The 23,551-nt window shown below is 40.3% G+C and overlaps 1 protein-coding gene across 1 annotated transcript in view; it reads right to left on the reverse strand.

Moving 5' to 3' along the window:
• Positions 1-20,017, reverse strand: part of LOC117232158 (B-cell lymphoma/leukemia 11A-like) — a 45,760-nt gene extending 25,743 nt beyond the window's left edge. Inside the window, exon 1 of the mRNA XM_033491352.1 lies at positions 18,091-20,017. Coding sequence (XP_033347243.1) covers positions 18,091-18,127 — 37 coding nt within the window. The 5' untranslated portion in view covers positions 18,128-20,017. The remainder of the gene's footprint in view (positions 1-18,090) is intronic.
• Positions 20,018-23,551: the final 3,534 nt, after the last annotated feature.

Genomic DNA, 23,551 nt, shown 5'->3' on the forward strand with positions numbered 1-23,551 from the left:
TATTATGCGTGTTATGTGAAACATTCTGAATTCGATCTACACTTTTAGATTCTTTTCAAATTTTACCAATACAGTCATGATTATTTATCAATCATGTCTTATTACAGAGTCTAATTAACCACTGGAATTTACGTACAATATCCTACGAATCAAAATACCTGTACAATTTATTCAACAAGATCCTCTTTACTTTCATTATCAACGTTGTTATCTAAATCATAAACCCATAATTTCACGGTTAACAATCTGTATCGAAGCATTTGTAAATCAGCCAAACGATCCTAAGCCTTCGCTCATCAAACATACAACGTGTATTCAATTTTAATGCAAGTTATATTCAACCTCCAATTTTGAACCAACCTTCACAATAAAGACGCTTGCAAATGAAATCCAATCTCAAATTGCATCCTTTCAAGTAACAAAATTTTCCCTCAGAAAACCAGAACAATTTCTCCTTGCAAGTTAAGGTTTGTTTACCTTTATGCGCCATTACGCGTCGGTCCATGGCGATAGTTTCCATGGTGCAGCGTACCAATTCCCGAATCATCGTCCACTTAATCAGTAACTCACTCGTAAACTCGGTAACGATCAATGAACCAACTCATCCTCAATTTTACTGCAACCAATTAAATAATTAAGAAACGAATCGCGTTCGAAGATCTGATTTCTCGCATGCTCGGATGCTGACTGGAGAATTTGGCAGGGCACAGGGCTGGCCAAGGGCCCCGACGACAGGATATCAAAAGAATAGAAAGGACCTACCAACGCGTTCTCCGATGGTGGGGGCAATTTTTATACGGAACCCCCACTATTCCTCCTTTTCTCTCTCTCTCTGTTGTCTCCCCTTTTCCTTTCTCCACACCCGGAAACCCCTTCGTCCTTTCGACTTTCTTCTAGGGGTGAAGAGTTTTTAACCCTGGACCTGGCATCGAAACGAACTTACCCCACAAAGGACACAAAATGGCGGTGCCATACGTGTTTTTTTCGTTCTTCCATGTGGAAGACCCTTTCCCTTACGTACGTGGACCAGATGATGATGGGAAAAAAACGCTGGCCCATGGAGATAGAAGAAAAAATTGGACCTGGTTTGCGGATCATGCGCGTCGAAGACTATATTCGAAATCTCGTTTTGTGTACCTTCGACCCGCCTATTTTTATGGAAGGAGGCTCTTCTTTTTATATCTTACTCGATGATCGTTTTCCCTTTTAAGGCTCCAGTTTTTCTTTGGGATACTCGAAATCGTTGGAAACGGGAGCGAACGTAACGGCCACTTGTTTTCGAATGGAAACGGGGTCATAGGTGTAGCAGAGGATCTATCGTATCACGGGACACAGGAAGTGGGAGGAATTCAATGTTATGGTGTAGGTTCGTGCTTGAAGCGATTTTCGAGTGTTCGTATGTTTGAATACCAAGAAATTGGGATTTAAGGAAAACAGTCACAGTTTTTTGTGAAGTAGATCAAGTTGTCTAGTCGCATCGTATCATATTTTCTTCAGCTTTAAAAATATCCAATTTTCATATTATATATACATGTTAGAAATATTCAAAAATATCGAACTTTCAATATTAACATAACATTTGGAGAACTTACATCTTTATCAAATATGAAATACATTGATGAGAGGATAAGATGACCTTACATTTCATATGCATAATACCCGCATAATATGATCGCGTAATAGTCGTACCTATAGTAGTTTTGTAATACGACTCGCTAAACGATGCATATCTCCTTCCGTGTTTAAATAATCAATATCCAAAAAATCGGCGTTACCCTCAAACAAGATTCAATTAATCAACATTCTATTCTATATTCGAAATTTCAAAACGGCAAACGCATTATCACTGGATCAGGAATCCAAAGTGCACAGTATCCTGGCGAAACTTTCCATCTCGGTCCACCCACGCAGGTTCACCGTCTCTTATCGTCAACGTCTGCATTGTCCTCTGCTTGGCACGCTATCTAATCTCAGGGCATCGGCTCGAAAGCTCGAACGAGTCCTCCGGAAACGCGGCGTTTCTCACGTGTCACGGAACCGCTTTTCCTTCTGGCCGACGATCAGATATACGCACAAACGGGAGGTAGGGTTCTTATTCTTCTCACGACTGAGGAATCGCGTTCTAAGCAAGGTGGACCCGACCAAGGACGCGCGCATAAGCGAGAGGAGAAAAGACACGTCGTGTTTCAGAAATTTTAGACAGAACGAAATCCGTGAAAACGGGTTGACCAGTTTGGGAACAACATACGCTAGATTCACAGAAAATATACAGAGAAACAGCTAGAAAACTGCGAGCCGCTCTCTGTCCCGCGGTCGGCCAGGCGGTTATGAGAAATATGAAATCTGGTTCTCACGGACTGTGAATGGGTACACCGCGGCGTATCTTTCTCTTTCTCGCCCGGTTTCCCACTCACGCACCGGGTTAGATCCTTCTCTCTATATCGTCGCTCCACATGCGTATCGTGGGAGGATCTCCAGATCCCGGGGGTCTTTTGTACGCCTGGCCAGCAGGACATTGTCCATTGAGAAACGGCCAAACAGGTCCTAGAGAGCTGACCTGTACACCCGTCCCCTTTTCAATCGGCCTCCTTCTTTCAAGAAAAACCCCTTTCCTCATTTTTTCGTCAAAATAAATCATGTGAGTACAGTTATCCATGGTCCAGCTGGTCTTTCGAGTAGGGCGAACTGAAGCCATCGGATTAGGACTATATGCAGAAGTTCCATTTTTATAACTGTCATATGTTATATTCACTGACACAGTGTGTCAGATATTTTTCTTTTTCTTAAAGCAAATTATACTTGGCTTTTTAGATCATTACGATGTGCGCGGAGAATCATGTATTCTTCTTAACTCTTCGCTAGCTCTTCTTTATGAATATTAGGACATTTAGAGGAAAAGGGTGAACCTGAGAAATTATTAGGAAATGATTAAACATTGAACTATAGAGAACGTATGTGTTCAATGTTTCAATCGTTTTAATCAATTTTAATATTTGTATTATTAAATTCTGTTTGATATTTATATTAGATATTTTACGATGATATTCATATTAGCTGTATTATTTAATACGCTTACTGTAAATCATTTCATAAGTCAGATCTAAGTTTTTAAATGTTTAATTCATCCTGAATGTATGCAATTAATTTTAGATGGATCACTTGTGCAAGGATCGATATATAATAGCTCGTTCGTTATTTTGTTGTTGAAAAATGAAAAATATTGAAAGTTTCGAATAATTTTAATTCGACGTATTTTCTATCGTCGTATAGAGATCAGAATACACTGGACATATTCCTAAACATGGAATATATCCCAGCATTCTGTCACGTTTCTTCTCTCCCATGGAATCTCTGAATTCGCCCATGCGTGCCCTTTACCGCCAAGTTTTCACCTTTCGTGTGAGAATCGATGGCTTCTCGTCTCGTTTCGACACGGTGGCTCGAGAGTGCAATTACCAGGCTAGAAACAAGGGAAAAACGTGCTATGCAAGAAACAGCTTTCAGAGGAACGAGCTTTGTGCAACGTTTGCATAAAAAGCGTTTACAGTCGTTACCACCCCTTTGTATCGTATTTTTACAGGCAACCGAGGAACAAAAACGGATCGCGTTATTACAGGTGGAAAAAGGGAAACGATACCGAACAGTCGAAACGTGATGTACGATTGTCAGCTCTTTTTAGTGAATAGAAGTAACGAGCTCAGAAATTTTCTAACATTTTTATTACACCCAAAGTCTTTTACGCGATAATTAATCAACATATACATTGTAGTATTGGTCAGTTGAAATATTACAGATTGTAGCTTATAAATCTCTCTTTTAGAATTTTAGAGTTTTAAGTGTTTTTTAACTATCATTTTCTTTGTTTACTATTTTCTAATGGGTAGATAACAGGACAAGAGTCTCGATTATCTTTTTTATTTTATATTTAATTTATAGTAAAACAATTTACATTTTTCTCGCCTGTCTTATATATTTACATATGTATCCTACATTCTCATTTACAAGACGCGAATTCGAATTAACGAAAAAACGATTACGAGATTACTCAATAAACGGTAAAACGAAATTTCTGCCCAACTCGATTTTCTTCGCTTAAGAATCATTATTTAAAATTTACTATTGCAAATTACTATTTCTTCCGATTAAAATTACTACGTAAACTATGTGCTACGTACAGCACATTACATTTGGCTGAAGACTTATTGCCAGGGGTAGTAGCAACTGGTTTGCACGACGTGACGATCAGTTGGGAACAAACGGTGAGAAACGCGAAACGAGGAGATCGCCAACGCGACGAAATGCCACGGATAGGCCTTTTGTATTGTCCGGTATCGTGACTGATTTCGCTGTCCCTTTCTTTCCTGTGCTCTGGTCGGTTCTCTTTCTTCGTTCTCCGGTGTTTCCCCGGGTTTCTCCGGCTCTCTCGACGCTCCGCGGGGCCAGCGTCGGTTAATTAGAAAGTTCTGTGGTAAAGAGAGGAAAGAGGAGGCGGTCCGGGCGCCGCGGAGGTTTCGTTGTTACATTATTCAAAACGTCCCTCCCGCGAAACTCGCCGGGCGTGTGCCGCAAAACATCCGAATGCAAACTTTTGACAACGCGCGGACGCGGCAAGTGCCGAAGCATGTCACGCGAAATAATTAACGATCGCGCGAGGCGAATTTTCTCGAGCGAGAATTAACCAGCGAAGCTGGATCGTTGGTTTTGGTGAGCGTGCGAAATGTTACGTTTCCGGGCCTCGTTGTCCTGTTGTTCGCCGAATTCGAACTGGTGGCAACCCGAGTTTCCCAAAATGTTATCAGGTACTACATTTCTAACGCGAGTACGCGTACGTGAGTGTATGTGCATGTAACGCTTTCTGTTTGTTAACTGTTTACGAATCCCCTGGTGCTTTTGGGGGTGTAAAATAGTAAATGAGATTCTTGTAAGGGTTTTTCGAGATAAAGTTATACAATGATGTACAAAAGTACAGATCAAACTTTGAACACGAGATTTTTTAACCAATTTGTAATTTGTAAATTATAACTTTCGAATTTTTCGAGTTTGAATATATGCGTATATACAAACAACGGTAGAAAATTGTTCGTTGTTTTTGGATTTTTATAAGGAGTGAAGTAATTTTCTCTATAAATTTTATATTTAACCCTTGTGTAGACAGCCACGATATAGCTCTTCCATAGTATTTCAAATTTTTCCATAAATTTTGTAAAGATAATCAAGGAATGGTTAACCGCGATGGTGTTTGTGATATTTTTAAAAAATATAGTAGAAAAGTAAATAAAGGAATTAGTAAAAGAAATACAAAAGAACGCGTAGCAAAATATTATAGAAAATATCAAAAATGGTTGCTCGCACAAAGATCAAAGTATAACAAAAGTATACCGAAGAGAAACGTTAGGATAGAGAAATTCTGATACTTTAGAATTAGAAATACGCTTGGTAGTCAGAACAGCGCGCAACAGCGAGGCCAGAGTTGAACTCGCCTGTGATACAAAAAACCTGACCCCAGATTTCTTTTTTTCTCTACATCATCAGATCCAGTCTCTAACCCCCCGCGGATCGACCACGCAATTGGTCCAGCCCAGCGGCGGTCGATGAATTATCTCGAACCCGATCCCACTCTACCGGTTCGAACAGTGGGTTCGATTTTTTCGCGAGAAAAAAACCATCCCGCTGAGCAATTTTGTCGTGGCCGGCCAATTGGAAAGCAGCACGCGAAAACGGCCACGCCACTGGCGGATACCGGCCGACCGTTCCTCGTCTTCTTATTCGACTTCCGGATCGGCCGATGCAATGGCCGGACATGACTTCCAATGTCTGGTTCTTTAGCTCGTGTTGTTCCATTCTAAAGGGACGTTTCGTTTTGTCGTTTTTTAACTCTGCTACGGAACATTGAGTTTTTATGTCTGAGTTTTATTCTTTTTTCGAAATTCTTTAACTTGGAGTCAATTGTTACAAAAAGATTTTTAATGTTTTGTAAAAAAAGATTTGTTGTAAAGTTGAAACGAGAAATTACCTACAACAATACAACGATATTTTTATCATTCTTCTTCAGCTTAAGAATGTTTTTAACGTAGAGAAACACGTTCATGATCATAATGACGAGGATATGATCTGGACGAAGATAATTCAAAGAACGTAATAGGATTAATGCTCCGTGCTTCGTAATAAAATTGATCGCAGAGATCTTTCAGCGCCTTCCAGGGCGTTCTTGACCTTTAAAATTGAAGTTTTCGTCTGTGGTCTGTGAACTATTTGCAAACAGTTCAATCAGATAAAATACTTTCTTCGTAAATACCACGTATCTACTCCGTTTACTATTCCCGTAGTATTTTTTTCTTTCACTTTCTACAAATACCAAAAATATTGAATATTAAAAATTCACTTTATCCTTAAAATATTATAAATTTCAGAAAAATTAACTAATTATGATGCAACTCTTTCCAAAAGGTACGTAAAAATTTGATTTACTGAAATGTTTATGTACTTATATTGTGTCCAAAATATAATTTTTTAAATTCTATTACATCCAAAATGTAACTTTCCAAACTGTATTATATACAAAATATATGCTTTCAAGATATTCAAACACAATCTGCATCAACTTTCTCAATAATACAATGAATTCCAAGAAACAAAAGGCGTATTACTCATTCTACGAATATAAGAACGTCCAGTTCTTATAGAAAATTCCTTTACGGTCAGTCGTGTTTCGTTGAAGCAAATATCCTGCTATCCAGCCGAAAACCGCGTCTCGAATCGCCGTTTCCTCTTCCGGTGGACGCGCGACGAAGGACGTGAAATCGGGAGGTAAGATTTGCGTAAGCGGATGGGCGATCGTTAAGTGTTTCATCAGAATTCAGTTTAGACGTTTTTTTGTACAGTTAATGGGTTGAATAGACGAGTTTACGTGTTTCAACACGGTCCATTTTTGGAGAAAGACATAATGAAGAAGAAAAGATTTGTATAACAAAGCTATAATAGCCAGATTAGAGTATTGTTAAATTTTGAATAATTTTATTTTCTCTGATATTTGCTTTGTTCAAGAATATAGAAAAGAATATCTTTATTCGATGACTCTTTTATTTTAGCACACTATTATAGTTTTCTACATATCACTATCTTATGAAGTATGCGACATGTTAATTAAATCCTGCGACACTTTGAGTGAGCAGAAAAATTTCCTGAGGAAATTCACGATAAATTGTCAGTGAAGAATATAATTACTATTTTTAGAAACTAAATTAGTTTCCAAATTATTTTTAAATAAAAGAAACGGAATTATAATTAAATATATTTTGAGGAAAAGTTGTGTATTATAAAGATATCAAATAATGATTATAGAGTCACATAATAAGTATATAATAGCCAGGATGTTTACAGCTATTACATATCAATAGCTAAGAATAAACGTTTAAATCGGAAACCGTTAGTTTCCCGAGTAAAATATTTATTAGTCACTTGATAAGGGTTGAAACGTGTGTCTATCGTGATCTTCAACATCCACGTTGAACATTCGACATATATTGATATCCTAGAGTAATGTAGTCTCCCCGAAATAGGAAAACTTATTACCTCGACAGGCCTATTTATAACAATAGACTTATTTTGGAAACAAAGCATTAATAGATTTATTTTCAATCTACTTGAAATAACTGCCCTACACCGCGCAGATATTCGCATTCTCATAAGCGTTTCAACAAATGTTTCTATACGTAAAGTACAAAATATAAAATAGAATCAAATATTCGAACATTAAATATCCTAGCTCGAACTGTTCCACTCACCAATAAAACAGTAATTTGCAAATGAACTTTATCTTATGCTTTATGAAGACTATTAATTATTTCTATCAATAATATATAGAATTTAAAAATAATTATCAATAATTGATTAAAACTTTTAAAAGAATTCATTTTATCGTCTACCTGTCGAATCAAAATATGCATTGCACTGTGTATACATCATAACGATTTCATATATACCCACTAAATGATACTGTATGATTCAATGACTTTATATCTCTAATGACGCAATGCGTCTGATCGTACGATCCAGCTGTTAGAAATATTACATAAACCTACTTTGTAAATTGTCACGTGAGATCGATCCCTCGTCTGCACCAGGCCTAACACAACTCTCATTGTTGTCTATTTAATCACACGCTGTCAGGCTTTCAGTAAAGCGGCAGTCAAGTTATGTCCAAGTCTCGAAACGAGTAACTGACTCGCGACGTTCCAACCTTCTGACGATTCGAGTCATAACCGGCGGAAAATCTAAAAACGAGACTCCACTCTGTTCCCCTGAACTTGGCGTTCCTATTTATAGAAAGGCCCAGTCAGCGTGTGTACGCGCCACGTGGTTTACATACGCGTGCGTTCTTCTGGGATATTGGACTATAACGGGTGACCGACACTGGGGAAAACAGAAAATCGCCGCGGAAATGACTGGACTTTAACGCCGCCTGATTAGGTGATCCAAATCCTGATCAAAAACCTGGCTCCTTATTTCTCTCACTTCAAAGCATTCGATTCGCATAATGGATGGACATCATCGTGATTGTCGGTTACAAGCTGATGGATAGTTGATTCATTGGCGAGAAAATTCCTGGAGGAAAGCTGATCCCGAGAAACACTTTCTAAACATGAAAGTAATTATCTCGAGGACACGCGTGATTAGTCAATCAAGCCCATCACCGCTCAATCTTCTCTTCCACAAGGTCAAGTATAGGAAAAAACAAAACTACTTGATCTTTAATATCTGTCGACGTTGTACCCATGAATTGAAAGGTTGCGTTTTGATCGTATGAAGACAGATTGACCTTCGTTGCTCCCTGACAATTAAGATGACACGGTCCAGGATGGTCCACGAGGGGTGAAACGCACCTTACTAGGAAAGGCGCTTCGAAGTGACCCTTGGTCAGGTAGGCGATCTTTCCCCCTTTTGGACAAGTGAACTAGCCGACAAAGCATGTAATAATACGAGTGGATTATCGCCCTGAAAGGTGTTCGCACCTTGGAAGGAGGGACTCGGACAATGCCGGACAATGGAGCAGGAAACCGACACCGCAAACAACATAAATTTTCTTTGGGCACCTCGCCATTATGCTCCACTCGGACATCTCCGTGTTCCATGGGTCAGACTGTCTTATTCTTCCCTGGATTCTCCCTTCTCTTTTTTACTGATGTGTACTGAGGGGACAAATAACAGGGTGATTTCTTCGAGAAGTAAGCAGGTTTTGAAAAAGCCTATTTCTAAGTGCTTGTAAGTCCATTATTGGTTGAAAGTCGAGCTGGATACCTCGGATTCCCGTGTATAGAATGTTTAGGTACAGTGTAATGTATTGTGATTTGTTGTTGTGAGATGTACGTTTTCTTTGGAAGGGAAATGAGATTGATTTAGGAAGTTACTTGTACAAATAAATACACTTAAATAATGAGAAATTCCCTAATAAAGAAATGTCAAATTTTACAAGTCACTTTCGTAAGTAAAATGTTATTTCGTTATCCTACTTGACAAAAATTTATGATATTACAAAAGAATAACTTACATAACATATAAATTAAGAAATTTGTAAATTAATAAGTTGTTAGTTATATCATTAGCTAGTAAATTATCGTGCAAGGGAACTCTGGCTATTTAAGTTTACTTTTGTTACTACTAACTCTATAACCGTTCTTTGCTACTTACTAACTGTACTTTTCACCTCTTTTAAACAACATCTGTGTTCTTCATTATTGCACGAAAACTATTTGACAACGCATCAAACATCCATGTACACAACGCCACCGACTCTCCAAATTGCCATTCTACTTCGTGTCAAAATAAAACGAAGACACACGTTGCTCGAAACTCATCAAATAAAAATCATACATCCAATAAACTTTCCAATCTACACGACCGACCCAGTCATCTATCAATATTTCCTCAAACACTTCTTTCTCGAAACTCCACTCTGAAAAATCGATCGATAATTCAGACTCGATCAGAGCGACGAGGACGCGAGGCGATCTGTACACGGCTTCGCGGTCTTAACCCCGTTTTGAGGGATCCAGAGGCGGGGAGGCCAATAACCCAGGTCGTCGAGCTTCGCGAACGAACCCGACGACATCGTATTTCAGCCGAAATTGCCGAACGGCAGATTGGACGGACGATATACAGCCACGTTTCGGGAAAGATAGCGAGAAGCGGTATCGGCGTCGTTCTGTCCTGCTTCAGGAGGACAAGGATTTAAGGAAAGGATGGTTAATTAATTTCTTACTTCTTTTACTGGCCATTTCTTTCTCGTAGTCGATGTGATTAAAAATTACGGGAGAAAAACATAGTAAGTGACATTCTTCAAGTTTAATGGAGAGACAATTTCTTCATCGATATGTTATCCATACAATTTTGTACTATCATGAAGGCATATCATATGCCTTCTTTGTTTGATTTTGCAATTAAATATATGTACGTATATCTGTTTCCCACTTTCTTGAATATGTTGAAAAATATTAAAAGTTATATAACATTGTGCTATTGGTTTGTTACGTTCGTGGATTTATCAGATGTTTCTAAAAGACTTGTATTTTGGGATTTAACAAGTCTTCGTACCAATTATGCAAATGTATTAAATTACTTCCTTTTAGCCATTAAGTTGGCCATCAAAATATGAAAATCAACATGGATAGACATGTCACGTCTTTTCGTTGCGTTCGTCTCTTCAATTACATACTCCTCGAAGTAGTTTCACAGGATTGTCTTCAGGATGTACAAAAACCGTGAGCAGTGGTTAAACAATCGTGCTATTTGCAGTTACTGTTAAGAGTATTTAGAAGTAAGAGTAACCGCGGGACGTTAATGTTCTGAGCTGTTATCTTATCAGTTGAACGTTTTCAGAAGACATCAGATACCTACTGGAAGTTTCTGATCGCTTAAGTGGCTGTGACGTTATTTGTCCCATTCTTTCACGTTTCTTTCTGTTAAATTATGTAAAATAATTTGATCGTGACAAACTTGTACAACAGAGTTTTCCCTTAACGAACTTTAAATATGCCTCGAATAAATTATTATAGATAAAATTTGGGAAGAATATTGTTGAAGTATTTCTGCAGTCTTCGTGTCTAAAGGGTAAAGAAACCGGTATTCTCAAGACATAAAGAGTTAATAATTCAGAGATAACAAAGCATACTTGCACCTTGTCCAATAAAGATACGTAACCATCCCATTCACGTCCTCGATTCCAATTCGAGGATCTTTCCTCGAGGAACCAAGTTAACAGTTAACCAGACCATAGTCCCTCTCGACGATTACCCTAGGATTAAAACTTTCCGTGTAACGACGAGAACTCATTGACAACGAGAACCTTTGCTATCTAGTAGCGGACGTCAATGCGACATCGGACAGCGTCAGGTGGCGCCATCTATTCCACCCGCGTCTCTGATCGATTCCTCCATAAATATTCCATCAATTAAAATATATGAAAAACTCCCTCAACAATTAACAAAAAGCTACTATATTACATTTATCCGTAGAAGCGTCTAAAAATCTTGATTTACTGTCAACCGTCGCTATTTGTTATTCGCATTTGTTATAGCATTTATATACTAATTAATTAAGTTTAAATATCGTTAAATTAAGTTTCACATTGTTTGTCGGTTACTTTCGTACGATGAGAAAAATTTGACACTGTGGAAACGGAACGTGGAAGCTAAGAGAAGAACTCTTCATTGGTAAAAGACTATGTGCAAATACTTCTTGTAGCTGGTGTATAATAAAAATTGAAAATTCTTGTGACAGGTTAACTTATCCTCTCCACTTAACAGATTTAAAATTCTCGTCTGAAACTTGCACGAGAAACGAACTCTCTTCTCGCAGCTGGAGCGGGATAGCGCGCGACAACTTTTCCTCACGGTCCATAAAAGATATCGCCATTAGCGAGACTCGTGTTACGGAGACTTTTTGCGTAGCTCGCGTGCTTCTGGGATCAAAAGTCGGGTTCCGCGTGGTCCCTGGCTGCACGACCGCGCGAGAGACTTCTTACCTGGCCACGTGCTGGGGCCCGGTGAGTAGATAGCGGTTCGTAGAACGACAAAGAGGGAACGTGAAGAAGAGAAACGGTAGGAGAGTCTCGATGAGGGAAAGGGTTCGCCACGCGCCCAAAGCACGAAAGGTTAATCTGAGAAATCAAATCAAAGTAGTTTTTTGTCGGGGCTCGAGGCAGTTGTTAGAAGAAGAAAGAAGGAGAAAGCAGCAGATTAGATTGGTTGATTTCTCGTGTTGGAGAAGGATAGGTGGAAGAAGCGATGTTGAAGGAAGAAGATCGAAGAAAGAGAAGGAGAAGGGCTTCCGACGGGTTGCATCAAAGACAATATTTAACGCGCTCGGCATAGAAAACGCCGCATATGCCGTGCACGTGCCGACAGGGGCGCGTAAAACTCACTTTGTTTGCTAAATAACATCCTCGAGAGTGCTTCGGGCCCGATATCAAACTGAAACGACGCCCCAGCTTCGCAGGACGCCGCGCACCGAGGAGGTGTCCTGCTATGCGGGCGTAATTGCGTCAATTAGCGAGTCACGCTTTCCAACTACTGATAAAATTGCTTTCGCCGAGCGAAACGTCATTTCCTACCTGCGTCGTGATCAACTTTTGCTCGCCGCGCTGAATGGATTTCTTTCGTATACTCATGACGGTAAGATATGAATGTATTTTATGGGCACATACGTGTGCCCCAATGGTCAGAAATTTAATATCATTTTTGTATCTAACTAATTAGTCTATACTTTCATATTCTTAGTAACGTAGCGATAAAAAGTCATTGAGCATAAAAATCTGAAAACTAAAAGTGCAAAATGGCGACAAGAAAGTAAGCAAATTGTAAAAGTGACCACATCCATGATCTTAGTTTCAATGCTGATACAGCTTTCGAATTGTTTACAATCTCGTTGCGCCTGCCATTCGTTAAAACATTACTCAACTTTGAGAAAAATACGGGAAGACTCACATACTTTGTGCTCCTTTTAATTTCATACGAGAAATATTAATTTTCTTCATAGTCAGGGTTTTTTTTAAACTTTAATGCTAATGGATTTAACAGGATTGATGAATTAATGATCGGATACGAGATTGAATTAAAGGAATTTCGAAAATTGTTGCAAGGTTAAATCATAAATTTGTTTATTAGTTGACTATTCCATTAATTTCTTTATTTATTTGCAACTTCATTGTTCGTTGATCGGTTTCTGGAGAAAATATAATATTCGTATAATATAATACTAATATCACAGGTTTTAAGATGAGCGAACCAGAGAGGCATTTAATGTTGTCATCTAAGAACGCTAGATTCATTAAGCGTTATGTGTTAGAGCGTAGCTCGTTACTGTTTGTGCAGGTTTGTTAACAAGCAAGTTGCGTTGTAAGTACATACGGGATTATTGAATATATTTGTTGAGATCATAACTTAGAGATGATTAGGAGATTAGTTGGAACAATCTCAACTTCCACTCGTTTAGCTTATATATAGGAAACTTTATTCAAAAATTTAACTTGTGAATATAATCATTTATATGATCTGTATCAAGAAACCAGATGCGAGCAAAATAGAACCGAAAGTTTTCCTATTCAATTGTGGTATTAATTTTCCTATTAAATGCATTGACCCTACGAAATCTACTTCCAATTCTACGTGTAAAGTTATATTGTCAAAAATTAATTCTTCTTAACATCTCTGCTCTCGCATCGATTATTTTTAAACTTCTGCCTAATATATTCCTTATCAAAGAAACCATTTACCCCGTCATGTACAAACTAAGAAGTTACGTTATCAGAAAATAATAAAACGAATATCTAAAACATTGACAACCTTTTCCTTTCTTTTTTTTATCGGCTACCTGCACACGTAAGGCGATACCGTCCACAGGGAAGTGATAATTTACTGGCAATGCTGGCGATTCGTTCGTTACACGATTTTCCCCTGACTGTCGCCGATATTTCGCTCGATTCGACGTTGTTTTGTATTCAAACAACAGCTGCCTGTGCTCCTGTTCTTCGAACAGAAGCGTCACGGTCCCGTACAACGCTCGATATACGATTCCTATCTTAATTGGGAATTTGCTTATTCCGATAACGGGTCGCGCCATCGCGTTCACTTTAATCGTTGATCACCGACCTGTGAAGAAATTTGTTCGAAGAAAGAAGAAAGAGAGAAAACGACCAGCGATTTCGAAAAACGATTTCCGTTCTCGTGATCGCAGCTGACAATTCCGCACGGTCGCTCCTGTTCGAAAATTTCCACTCGTCGCGTCGGGTACCGATAGTTGCGCAATTATTCATTTCAAGCATAAATCATACCGCATAAGCATAAATCATATTGACGCTCGAGAAAGAAACTTTTTAAGGAATCATAGTTTTAATTGACTCAGGCTATAGCTGGGCCGCAAATGAGTAACTGTGAAGGTTCTTTTATTTAAAAAAAGGGAAGAGAAAAAAAATCAGTCCGAATTTGAAGTTAGAATGTATTTTTGTAATGTTAACAAGTATCTGAAGATTTAGCAAAGCATAAAAGAATTGTCAGTCGATGAGAGATTACTTCTTTCTTGTTAAAATATTAAGAGGCTTCTTACTTATCGAAATAAAAATAGAACCGAGGCATAAAATTGGAAGAATTACAGCAGAGTTAAGACAGAAAATTCTCAGCATTTTTCTCTTCTTCGCATCAAGAAAAATACGCGTACTTTAATCTCGCTACGTTCTTCCTTAATAATATTTTCCTACTAATAAATTTCCTTCAAGGAAAATATGATAAAATCGTTCTTCAGGCGTGTGATTTCTTATTTCAATCCCTATGCTTTAATGCTTTCTTAAAACAAGAAAACATTCATGAAAACCTGTAGCAGAGTGAAAATAACCGAAAATTTATTTGTCAAGATTCGTAAAATACAAAATTATCGAAGCCGCTGTGGTAAATTGCAAAATAATTGTACAAGATGTTTACTGATCGAGGGCTGGGCGATCGCGTGATCTATTTACTTGATTACTCGTATGTAGGACAAGTTGGAAGGCGGATAATCGCGATGTAAACAGGAGTCGTAGATTCAAGCGCCGACAGGATAATCCGCATTTGCAAACAGAAATTTAAAGGTTGACCTCGCGATCGTCAAATCGAGAACTCTAACATCGTTCGATCTTAAATTTCAATAACGCGAATTCACAAAATCAAGGAAGAAATTAAAAGAAAAGTCGAGTGACGCGTTGAGACGAAATAGAACGGAAATTATCGCAATGGAAAGCGATCAGAGAAATTTTGACATTTCGACCAAGCAAACTGTCACGAAAGAAAATTATTTCGAGGTCTAATCGATCGGACTCACCTCTTCAAACGCACGCGATGCCGAAATCGTGTCGGCCAATTCGCGAATTTCCTCGGAATCGGCATCACGCGACGCGTGCGTGTCCACGATCGACCACACACGTTATCGTCACCTTCGGCAAACTCGTATCTCGCATAAAAGATATAGCGGATTCATTTCTCGAATAAAAACATAGTTGAGAACTGATCGAAAGCTTGTCATCCTCGTGCAGCTATTTCACAATTCCGATTCCATACATTCCAGACATGCGTACGTAGCTGACTTGCGAGCCATCCTCGCTCCACCTCTCACGCGCATATGTATACGTAGCGACCACTTTTCGACACTGACAGAAGCCCAGGTCACCGATGAAGGCACCAATCACGCCGACATTCTTCCTCCCCTCGAGAACTTAACATTTTCAACAGTATCAAACAACTAAACCACGATTCTACCTATAATACAAATGAATAAAACACACGGCGGCAGGTGTCCATGTCCAGCCATCCGTCGTCTATCGTGACGATCCTGACTGACCGATCGAATTAGATACTCGATCGATCGATACTTTATAAGGTGGAACGAACGATTTCATAAGATGGAGCCGCGGGGTTAATCAGTGGAGAAATATTCCGGTATCTTTTCGCGGCGGCGTCATCGCGCGAACTAAAGAATATCGCAGTTGTAATTAAGAAAACGGAGCCGCCGCCGCCGCCACCGCCGCCGCTGCTGCTGCTCTCTCCGTGGGGGCGAGGGGGTGCAGAGAGCCGGTTCGAGGCGACGCGGGGTAGGGTGCGTTACCAACGGGGGTGCCGGCAGTGACGGGGGTGGAAAAGTCTGTGAAAAACGCGCGCATGACAATGCCGCCCCTCCTTATCCATCCCACCCCCTCGACTTGTTCTTTCTCCACCTCCGCCTTGGCCGACTCCTTCTTCTCCTCTCTTTCTCTGCAGCTCTTCTTTTTCCACCCTTGAAACTTACGAGGGTGGGGGTGTCGGGGACTAATTAAAAATTCAACCGGCGACGAGTTCTCCGAAGACGTTGGCCTGCTACCCCGCTTTTCCCGCCACCACCCCCGCCCGGTCTTCTCTCCATTCATTCATTCCTTCCCTTCCCTTTCTCCTTCTTTCGTCACGTTTCTTCGTAACGTCTCTCTCTCCCTCTCTCTCTCTCTCGCATCTTTCTAGACGTCCACGCCGCGCGTCTTTTATTTTTCTTAACCGTGGCCACGCGACCGCCACCGATTCTTCTTCCTTTTTCATCCCTCCGTTGCTTCTTTTTTCTCTCCTCTTCTCGCAGCTGCTTTTAGTTTGCCCTTGCTACGAGAGGCGACAGGTTGCCCTTCCACCAGAGAGAGACGAGGAAGCAAATTGGATGAGATTCGAATAATTTCATGACTTTGAGTTTAGGAAATGTTTGTAAAGATCGTGTCCCTAGCAGAAAGATGAAATTGGAATTATTTGGTGAATTCAAGATTGGAGAAGTGTGGATCGATTCAAGTGTTTGGGTTAAGGTTATCGCTAAGAATTAGGACAGCGGATTCGAGTTACACGATCGAAAACGATTTATGACCTCTCGGTCGGCAGGATTTCGAACACGTTTGGTTACATTGAGTCCTACAAACCGAGGATTTGTCGACAAGCGGTTGTGACGGCTTTTAAATTTCTTTTTCAATTTACTGTAAGGTGGAATGAACAGCCGAGCGATCATTCAATAGTTTTATAAACCAGTTCAGAAATTGTTCGATTATTTCGTCAATATTATCATTTAAAATTGATAATGAGGCTCCGAGGAACCTTAAGATAGATTTCATAATACGTAGCTTTGAATGTAATTCTATAATAAGAGAAAAGACAGAATATAAAAGGAAACTTAAACGCTACGGTTTATTCTAAATTACTTTACGCTTTGCAAAATTGTATAAGATCGAACAATGTTAGAGAACTTAAACTTTCATACACTGCATTACCCTTTTCTACTTGCCAAATATAAAACACGAAGAATAAAGTAAAATACGTCAAATACAAAATAACTAAAGTTTTGATTTACTTTTACCGAATAGATACATTTTGCATATTTCGGTGCATGTTTTCGCCAAATTAAAGAAACGTCAATTTCTTGTAATTCACAAAGACAGGTTATATTCACAAATTTTCAGAAGCGAACCAGCTATACACATATCGAACGTTAAACAGATGACAAAAAGAGTATCTCCGGTTTATAAGATTACGAGATCGACACCGAAAATCGCCAGAAACTTCAAACACTCTGCAATTAGAAATTAAAACGAATCTCACAAATGAAACTATTTAAAACTCTTAATTAGAGGAATCACGAATCATTGGAAAACCAATCATTCTTCTATTATTACAAATTAAAGGAAATTTTACAAACGCGACACGGACAAATCGCAAATTATCGGAAACCCCAAATACTCTCCTGTGATCAAAGATTAAAACGAATCTCACGAATCCAAACCATATTGAACTCTCCGTTTACAAAACTACAAATCTTTCTTAAACGAAACTTCCAAATAAAGCTGGAAACGGAGCATCAAGGAGCGAAGAAGGTTCGTGGCAACGAGGAAAACTTCACTCCAGGCTTTCAAGTTCAGGCGCGCGTCTTCGTCGCGCCGCGCAAAATCCAAAAATAATAACACGCTCGAAATGGAAACAATTACGGTTTCTGATCAAGCGACGGACGCTGATGAGTCTCGGCTTTCTAAGTACAAATTGAATTTTGTCATTTTATTTCAAATCTACTCACCTTGCGCGATCCTGACCGCGGGCATTTTGATCCTCATGGTGACGTTCGTCGATTTTCGTGGCGCGTCGCACGATTTATGCCTCCGATCAACGGGTTTCCTTCGAACGTCCAGGACGGAAGGTAGTTCCGCGATCGAAATGCTCGTCCTTCGATCGTCTTGGTCGATATTCTACGCGATTCCAACGAATCTTCGACACACTTCTTATTTTCAAATTTGCTTGGTATTTTTTTTTTCTAACGGTGAGTTGTTGAAGAAAAGGGGGAGGTGAGGACTACGCTGGAATGAAGACGGTTCCTTCGAGCAGAATCAAAGTAAATTCGTCAACACCTTCTGTCCTCCTCCCCCTCACCTCCGCCCCGCGGTGTTGCTTCGTTGAAACGAGTCCATCCGACGTTTCACCTGTTTCCACCTTGAACAACTTTTCACTTCCTTCCTCTGTTCCTCGAGTCTTTCGATCCTCGTCGATCGACCCTCGCGATAAACCCCCCTTTTGAATCACTCTTTCTTTTTTTTCTCTTTTCCTCTCCGTTGAATTTATTCTCGATTATCTCGAATATATTCTCGTTGAAGATTTTCTGTTCTATTTACCGTCCGATCGTCTGGTGCACCTGGCCGCGACGACGACGGAACTGACAGTCGGCCGGGACGCACTTCTTCGTCAACTAATGTTCGTCCTCATCGTGTTCCTCGGCTGGCGTTCAGCGCGGCGCGTTCGCGAGAAACGACACACGTCGCGGCGCACATATATGCGATCACACAGACGTGGAACGAACAGAGCACGAACCAAGGTGTTTAATCGCGATCGACACTTCGGGGAAAACAGAAGCAAAAACTTGGAGACTTTCTGTCGCGCACAGGTGCTTCACCGGCACCGTCGCGATTCACTGTGGATTCCAGTCAGCCAAATTTTTCCCAGAAAACCGGCACCGTCGCAGGAATTTCACCTCGTGGAAGTTATATCTCTGGTAAACAGAGTCACCGCAACAGTGTCGCGGCCAGCTGTGGCCCGTCGCGCGTTGTCCAATAGTCACACGCTATCACTAATTATACCAACAATCCCATCCTTCTTCTGTTGTCATTCACCTCTCTTTTCCTCTTCACCTTTCCTCTCACCGAAATATTATAAGAGTATCGGAACAATCAGAAGCAAAACCGATATGAAACAAACAAAACAAGTGCGCCTTAAGATCAACGTAACTGTCGCTCCTTCGATTGACGTAACACGCTTCACACACATTGGTCCTCCTCCTTCTCGGTCTCTTCTTTCTTATTCTTACAATGGGCTCTAAAAAGCGCGCCAGACGACACACGCGTATTTCAACTGAATTTTCATCGGCTTCGGTAACATCTTCCTGTAACTATCACGAAGATCGTAATACAAAACACTCTGCTGTTGCTGGTCTCACGTCCTTCCGGTTTGAAACATGTACAAGACGAACAACAACGTGCTATTCCTTTCTGGACGGTTTGTCAAACGCGTGTCCTTCTGGTCGGCGTACTTTTGGACGTTCTCGGCGAGGTTCTTGCCGACGAGGTTGTCTCGGCGTGTGGGCTGACGCGCGGATGTCGAATGCCTGATGCCGGCGTGGACCAGAGCGACGATGGTCCAGCATGGGTCGTATCTCTGAGTGGACTGTGCCGGACGGTGCGCCTAGTCGTGCCGTGCGGGACCTGATGTCTCGGGCACTGTGCTCACTTCGGACGCGCTCGGTTCGCCTCGGCGCCGAGACCGGACACCCCACGCGCTCTCGGGGTAGTTTTCACCCCCGTGGTGGGGGTAACACGGCTCCCCCTCTTTGTCGTTCCTCACTGGCCGTGCACGAGGCTCTCGCTCGCCCGATCACTCTCTCTGTCTGGCGACCGGCATCTGTTCTCTCTCCACTCTGTACACTCTCTCTCGTGTGCTCTCCCTTCTCTCGCAAGCGTGCAAGTTACACGCGCGCGGACTAGACTGGTGTGTATACTCGTGCGCGTACCATAGCCTCGTCTCTGTCCGCTACGCGCCGCTCCTTCTCCAAGCTGCCGTTCCCCGTGTCCGCCTCGAAATCGTTCGTCTCTGTCCCGATCGAGACGACTGACTCGCGCGCGACCCGACTCGACAGTCTCGCGACGGGACGCGGGATCGCGCGGATACGCATCGTTTCGCAGGGTTGACTTTCTTTCTTTGTTTTTTTGCCCATTGGAACGTTGATTCTTAAAATATATTATTGACGGAAGATGTGTATCGATGTTTTAAATTTTTTAAACGTTGACGACAGAACACGTGGATGGACGTTCTCCGGTTTATTTCATTTGACATACGTATTTACCAAAAATATACGGGAACCGGGTTAACATTTATGTTGCGATATACCGTCAACAATATGTTGCCAGCGAAGATTCCTTTGCTTTCATTGGCCCTTTCTATCGGAAGTTTGGTTTGAGGTGAAAATTGCAAAAGCAAGTTGGAGGGTTTGCAGCAATAAGGACGTGCTTTTAATATGAAGATCATGGACAATAAACGTGATTAGCTCGTTTTTCTAGATTTTCATTGTTTTAGTACCGTTTAATTGTAATCGACCTCGAGTTGGTTGTTAGTTATTAACACGATTTACTGTCAAATGCAGCTGCTTCGTTATTGCAACCTGCCTTTTCAATTAATTTCAGACGTTTTTTCCCTAGCCACTAAACTATGGTTACCGTGGATGTGTGAACACAGTCGTACTGGCATTTTGAGGGATTGAGAACATTTGAACATGCAATGTAACAACCCTCGTAAAAATCTACACGAACATAAAAATAACTTATAGAGAAGCAGTTCGAAAATTCAGTACATTGGCAACAAATCCCATATTAAATTATCTTTTATTTGGTTTTGAAGCTAAACGCGCGCTTCTTTCATAGCCCTCAAAATTATCAGTATATCTGTCACAATGAAATTTTAAAATTTACAAAGTTGTAGTTGATCGATTTGGCCTCTGAGAAACTCTTGTTTGAGCGTTTCACAAACCCCATTGGTCAACTCCATAAATTAAAAAATACAAAAAAGTAGAGATGTTGCAAATACTATTTTTTATATTTATCTTAGAATCGTTTACCATCATTATACCATGATTTATGTCGTCCTATTGCGACAAACGAACATGTGCAACTAAGTCGTTTTTTCCTTCGGAATTGAATATTAATTATGTATGTACTTCTAATGAAATTAAGTAATTGACAAAAATGTAATTGATCAGAGTCTGGCTTCTGAAAGGTTCCTTTGATTGTTGCGATATATTCGTTAGAATTTTAGTTCGTCAGTAAGCGCGTGCACAGTAACCAAAGATTTAGTCTGTAAGAAACGATGCGATTAACACTGGCCAGGCGTTTAAATTACCAGAGTAATTTCCACGCGTGTTAATGCCGGCCTGGAGAGGTGCCAGGCTTTTGTTGACGGTTGGTGTCACATTTGTTATGCTCACGTTACCTACGCTAAATTTTACAGCCACATTTTCACAGTAGGTATCCTTCTGACAGCATCCTTACCCTTAAGTTGTATCTTTTTGTTCAAGTTTCTCATTTTTCTTTCTTCCATTTCTTTCTTTTAAGGCGGATGAAACGATTCGTTGACACGATTCAATCGCCGGCTTTGTGCAACAGTTGGAGTTTGTAAGTTCGATACGACACGGAATACCAAACTGATTTCCACGCATGCATTATAAAGTGGGTAATAAAAGTTTCGAGGCGCGGTTGGTTTCGTTGGTTCGTCCGCGACTAGACGTTAAATACGAACGCGATAACATGATTCTTCATATTTGATCGTTTCGGCGAATAAGGTACCTATATCGATGGAAATTATCGAATAACAAATATACAGTTTTTGTACGTTGTTTAATTTGTAGAATATGATCTTGTATTCTGGGATATTTACATTTGTTACATTTGTTGATTTACATCAAATTAGTCGATGTGGTTATGGAAGTCCCAGAAGAGAATTTTAAAAGAAACCTTTATATAAAGACAATATGACGAGGAAAAACGTAATAGGTCCATTTTTATTGTATTTCTGATTTCGAGATTATTTGCCACCTGTTATCATCAATGACCTAAAAAATGAATTTCATAAGGGGCAAGTAATAAATGTATGCTTTATAAAAACGCTAAGACACAAGAGGTAACTAACATATAACGGTTATGACAATTGATATATTTAAGTAGGAGAATGGAATACCTATATATATCATTTCAAATCTAAACAGACAGAGGATATTTACAATATGAGCGTAGGAAAATATAGCGCTAGTAGGTTTGGTAACGGTATGATTTGTTTCAATATTGTTCACGTCAACACAAAATCAAATAGAATGCTCCGTCAGTCTATATGCATTCAGCATCATTCGTCACTCGTTATGGTACATTCTTTTTCACGCTGACCATGCTCCTTGACAATGTTGACAATAATCACCCCTCAACCCCTCACTGGTAGCTACCGCTCATATCATAGCTCCGGTATACCTGGCACGCCCATGTTCCACAGACCTGGATGACCCATGGTCGCACATATTCCAAAGACGTGGATGACTTATGGTCAAGTAGACCTTAATTTCCCAGGGTTAGCCACTTATCTCAGCAAGTAAGATGCCTCTACAATTGTATTTAAGACATCTCAATAATCTTCCATCGTTGTCAAAATACCAACATATTCATTAGAAATCCATAAAATTTATTACTCATATACTGACCAAATATCCGCAAAAATATCGAATATATCATGCTCCGTTCCTGCTCCGAATCCTGGAAGAAATTTAACGATCGGGCAATCGTTTCTACAGGCAATCGCGGGAACAATGTTCGAGTCGTATCCATCAGTCAGCCGCGAACGTTACAGATCCGCGTCGCGATTACCGATGCACGTTGGTCCCCTTCGAACTTCCCGTAAACACGTATACACAGCTTCAAGTCGCAGAGAAAGTGGAGTAGACGAGTGTACGCAAGGAGGTACCTGCTCTCTCACATTAATTATTCCGTGACTAAACCCTTCATCCGCGGTGGGATCGATACCAGCGACGCGGATCTTTCGACGGGATTATTCGTCCAAGGATCGAGATCCTTGCGATGGAAAGACAGTCTGGAAAAGGATAGAGTAACGGAACGATATTAAGGATGGAAGCAGATAGAGCGAGATTGTCTGGATTTTAATGCTGAATTGATAATTGAAATGGGAAGATGTCCGATGAAATTACGATTAACGTTATGATTTTATAGTTACTCGTATATTAATATTAGTGGGATACGCTGTTATTATGAGTATGAAAGATTTGATCGAATGGGCTTTTTTTCTTTTTAATTACATTTAATTACAAAAATCTGAAACACCCATTTGCAAAAGGTTACGTTCATCGCTTCGAACCAATACCTGCGGGTTATACTTTGGTCGCGCCCTTTAATTTGAAGCGGACGCTTTTTCTGCTTTCCTTCGGGTTAGAAACGAGGAAAGGG

This window comes from Bombus vosnesenskii, unplaced genomic scaffold (genome assembly GCF_011952255.1).
Source record: "Bombus vosnesenskii isolate JDL3184/JDL3185 unplaced genomic scaffold, Bvos_JDL3184-5_v1.1 scf7180000013285, whole genome shotgun sequence".
NCBI classification, from domain to species: Eukaryota; Metazoa; Arthropoda; class Insecta; order Hymenoptera; family Apidae; genus Bombus; species Bombus vosnesenskii.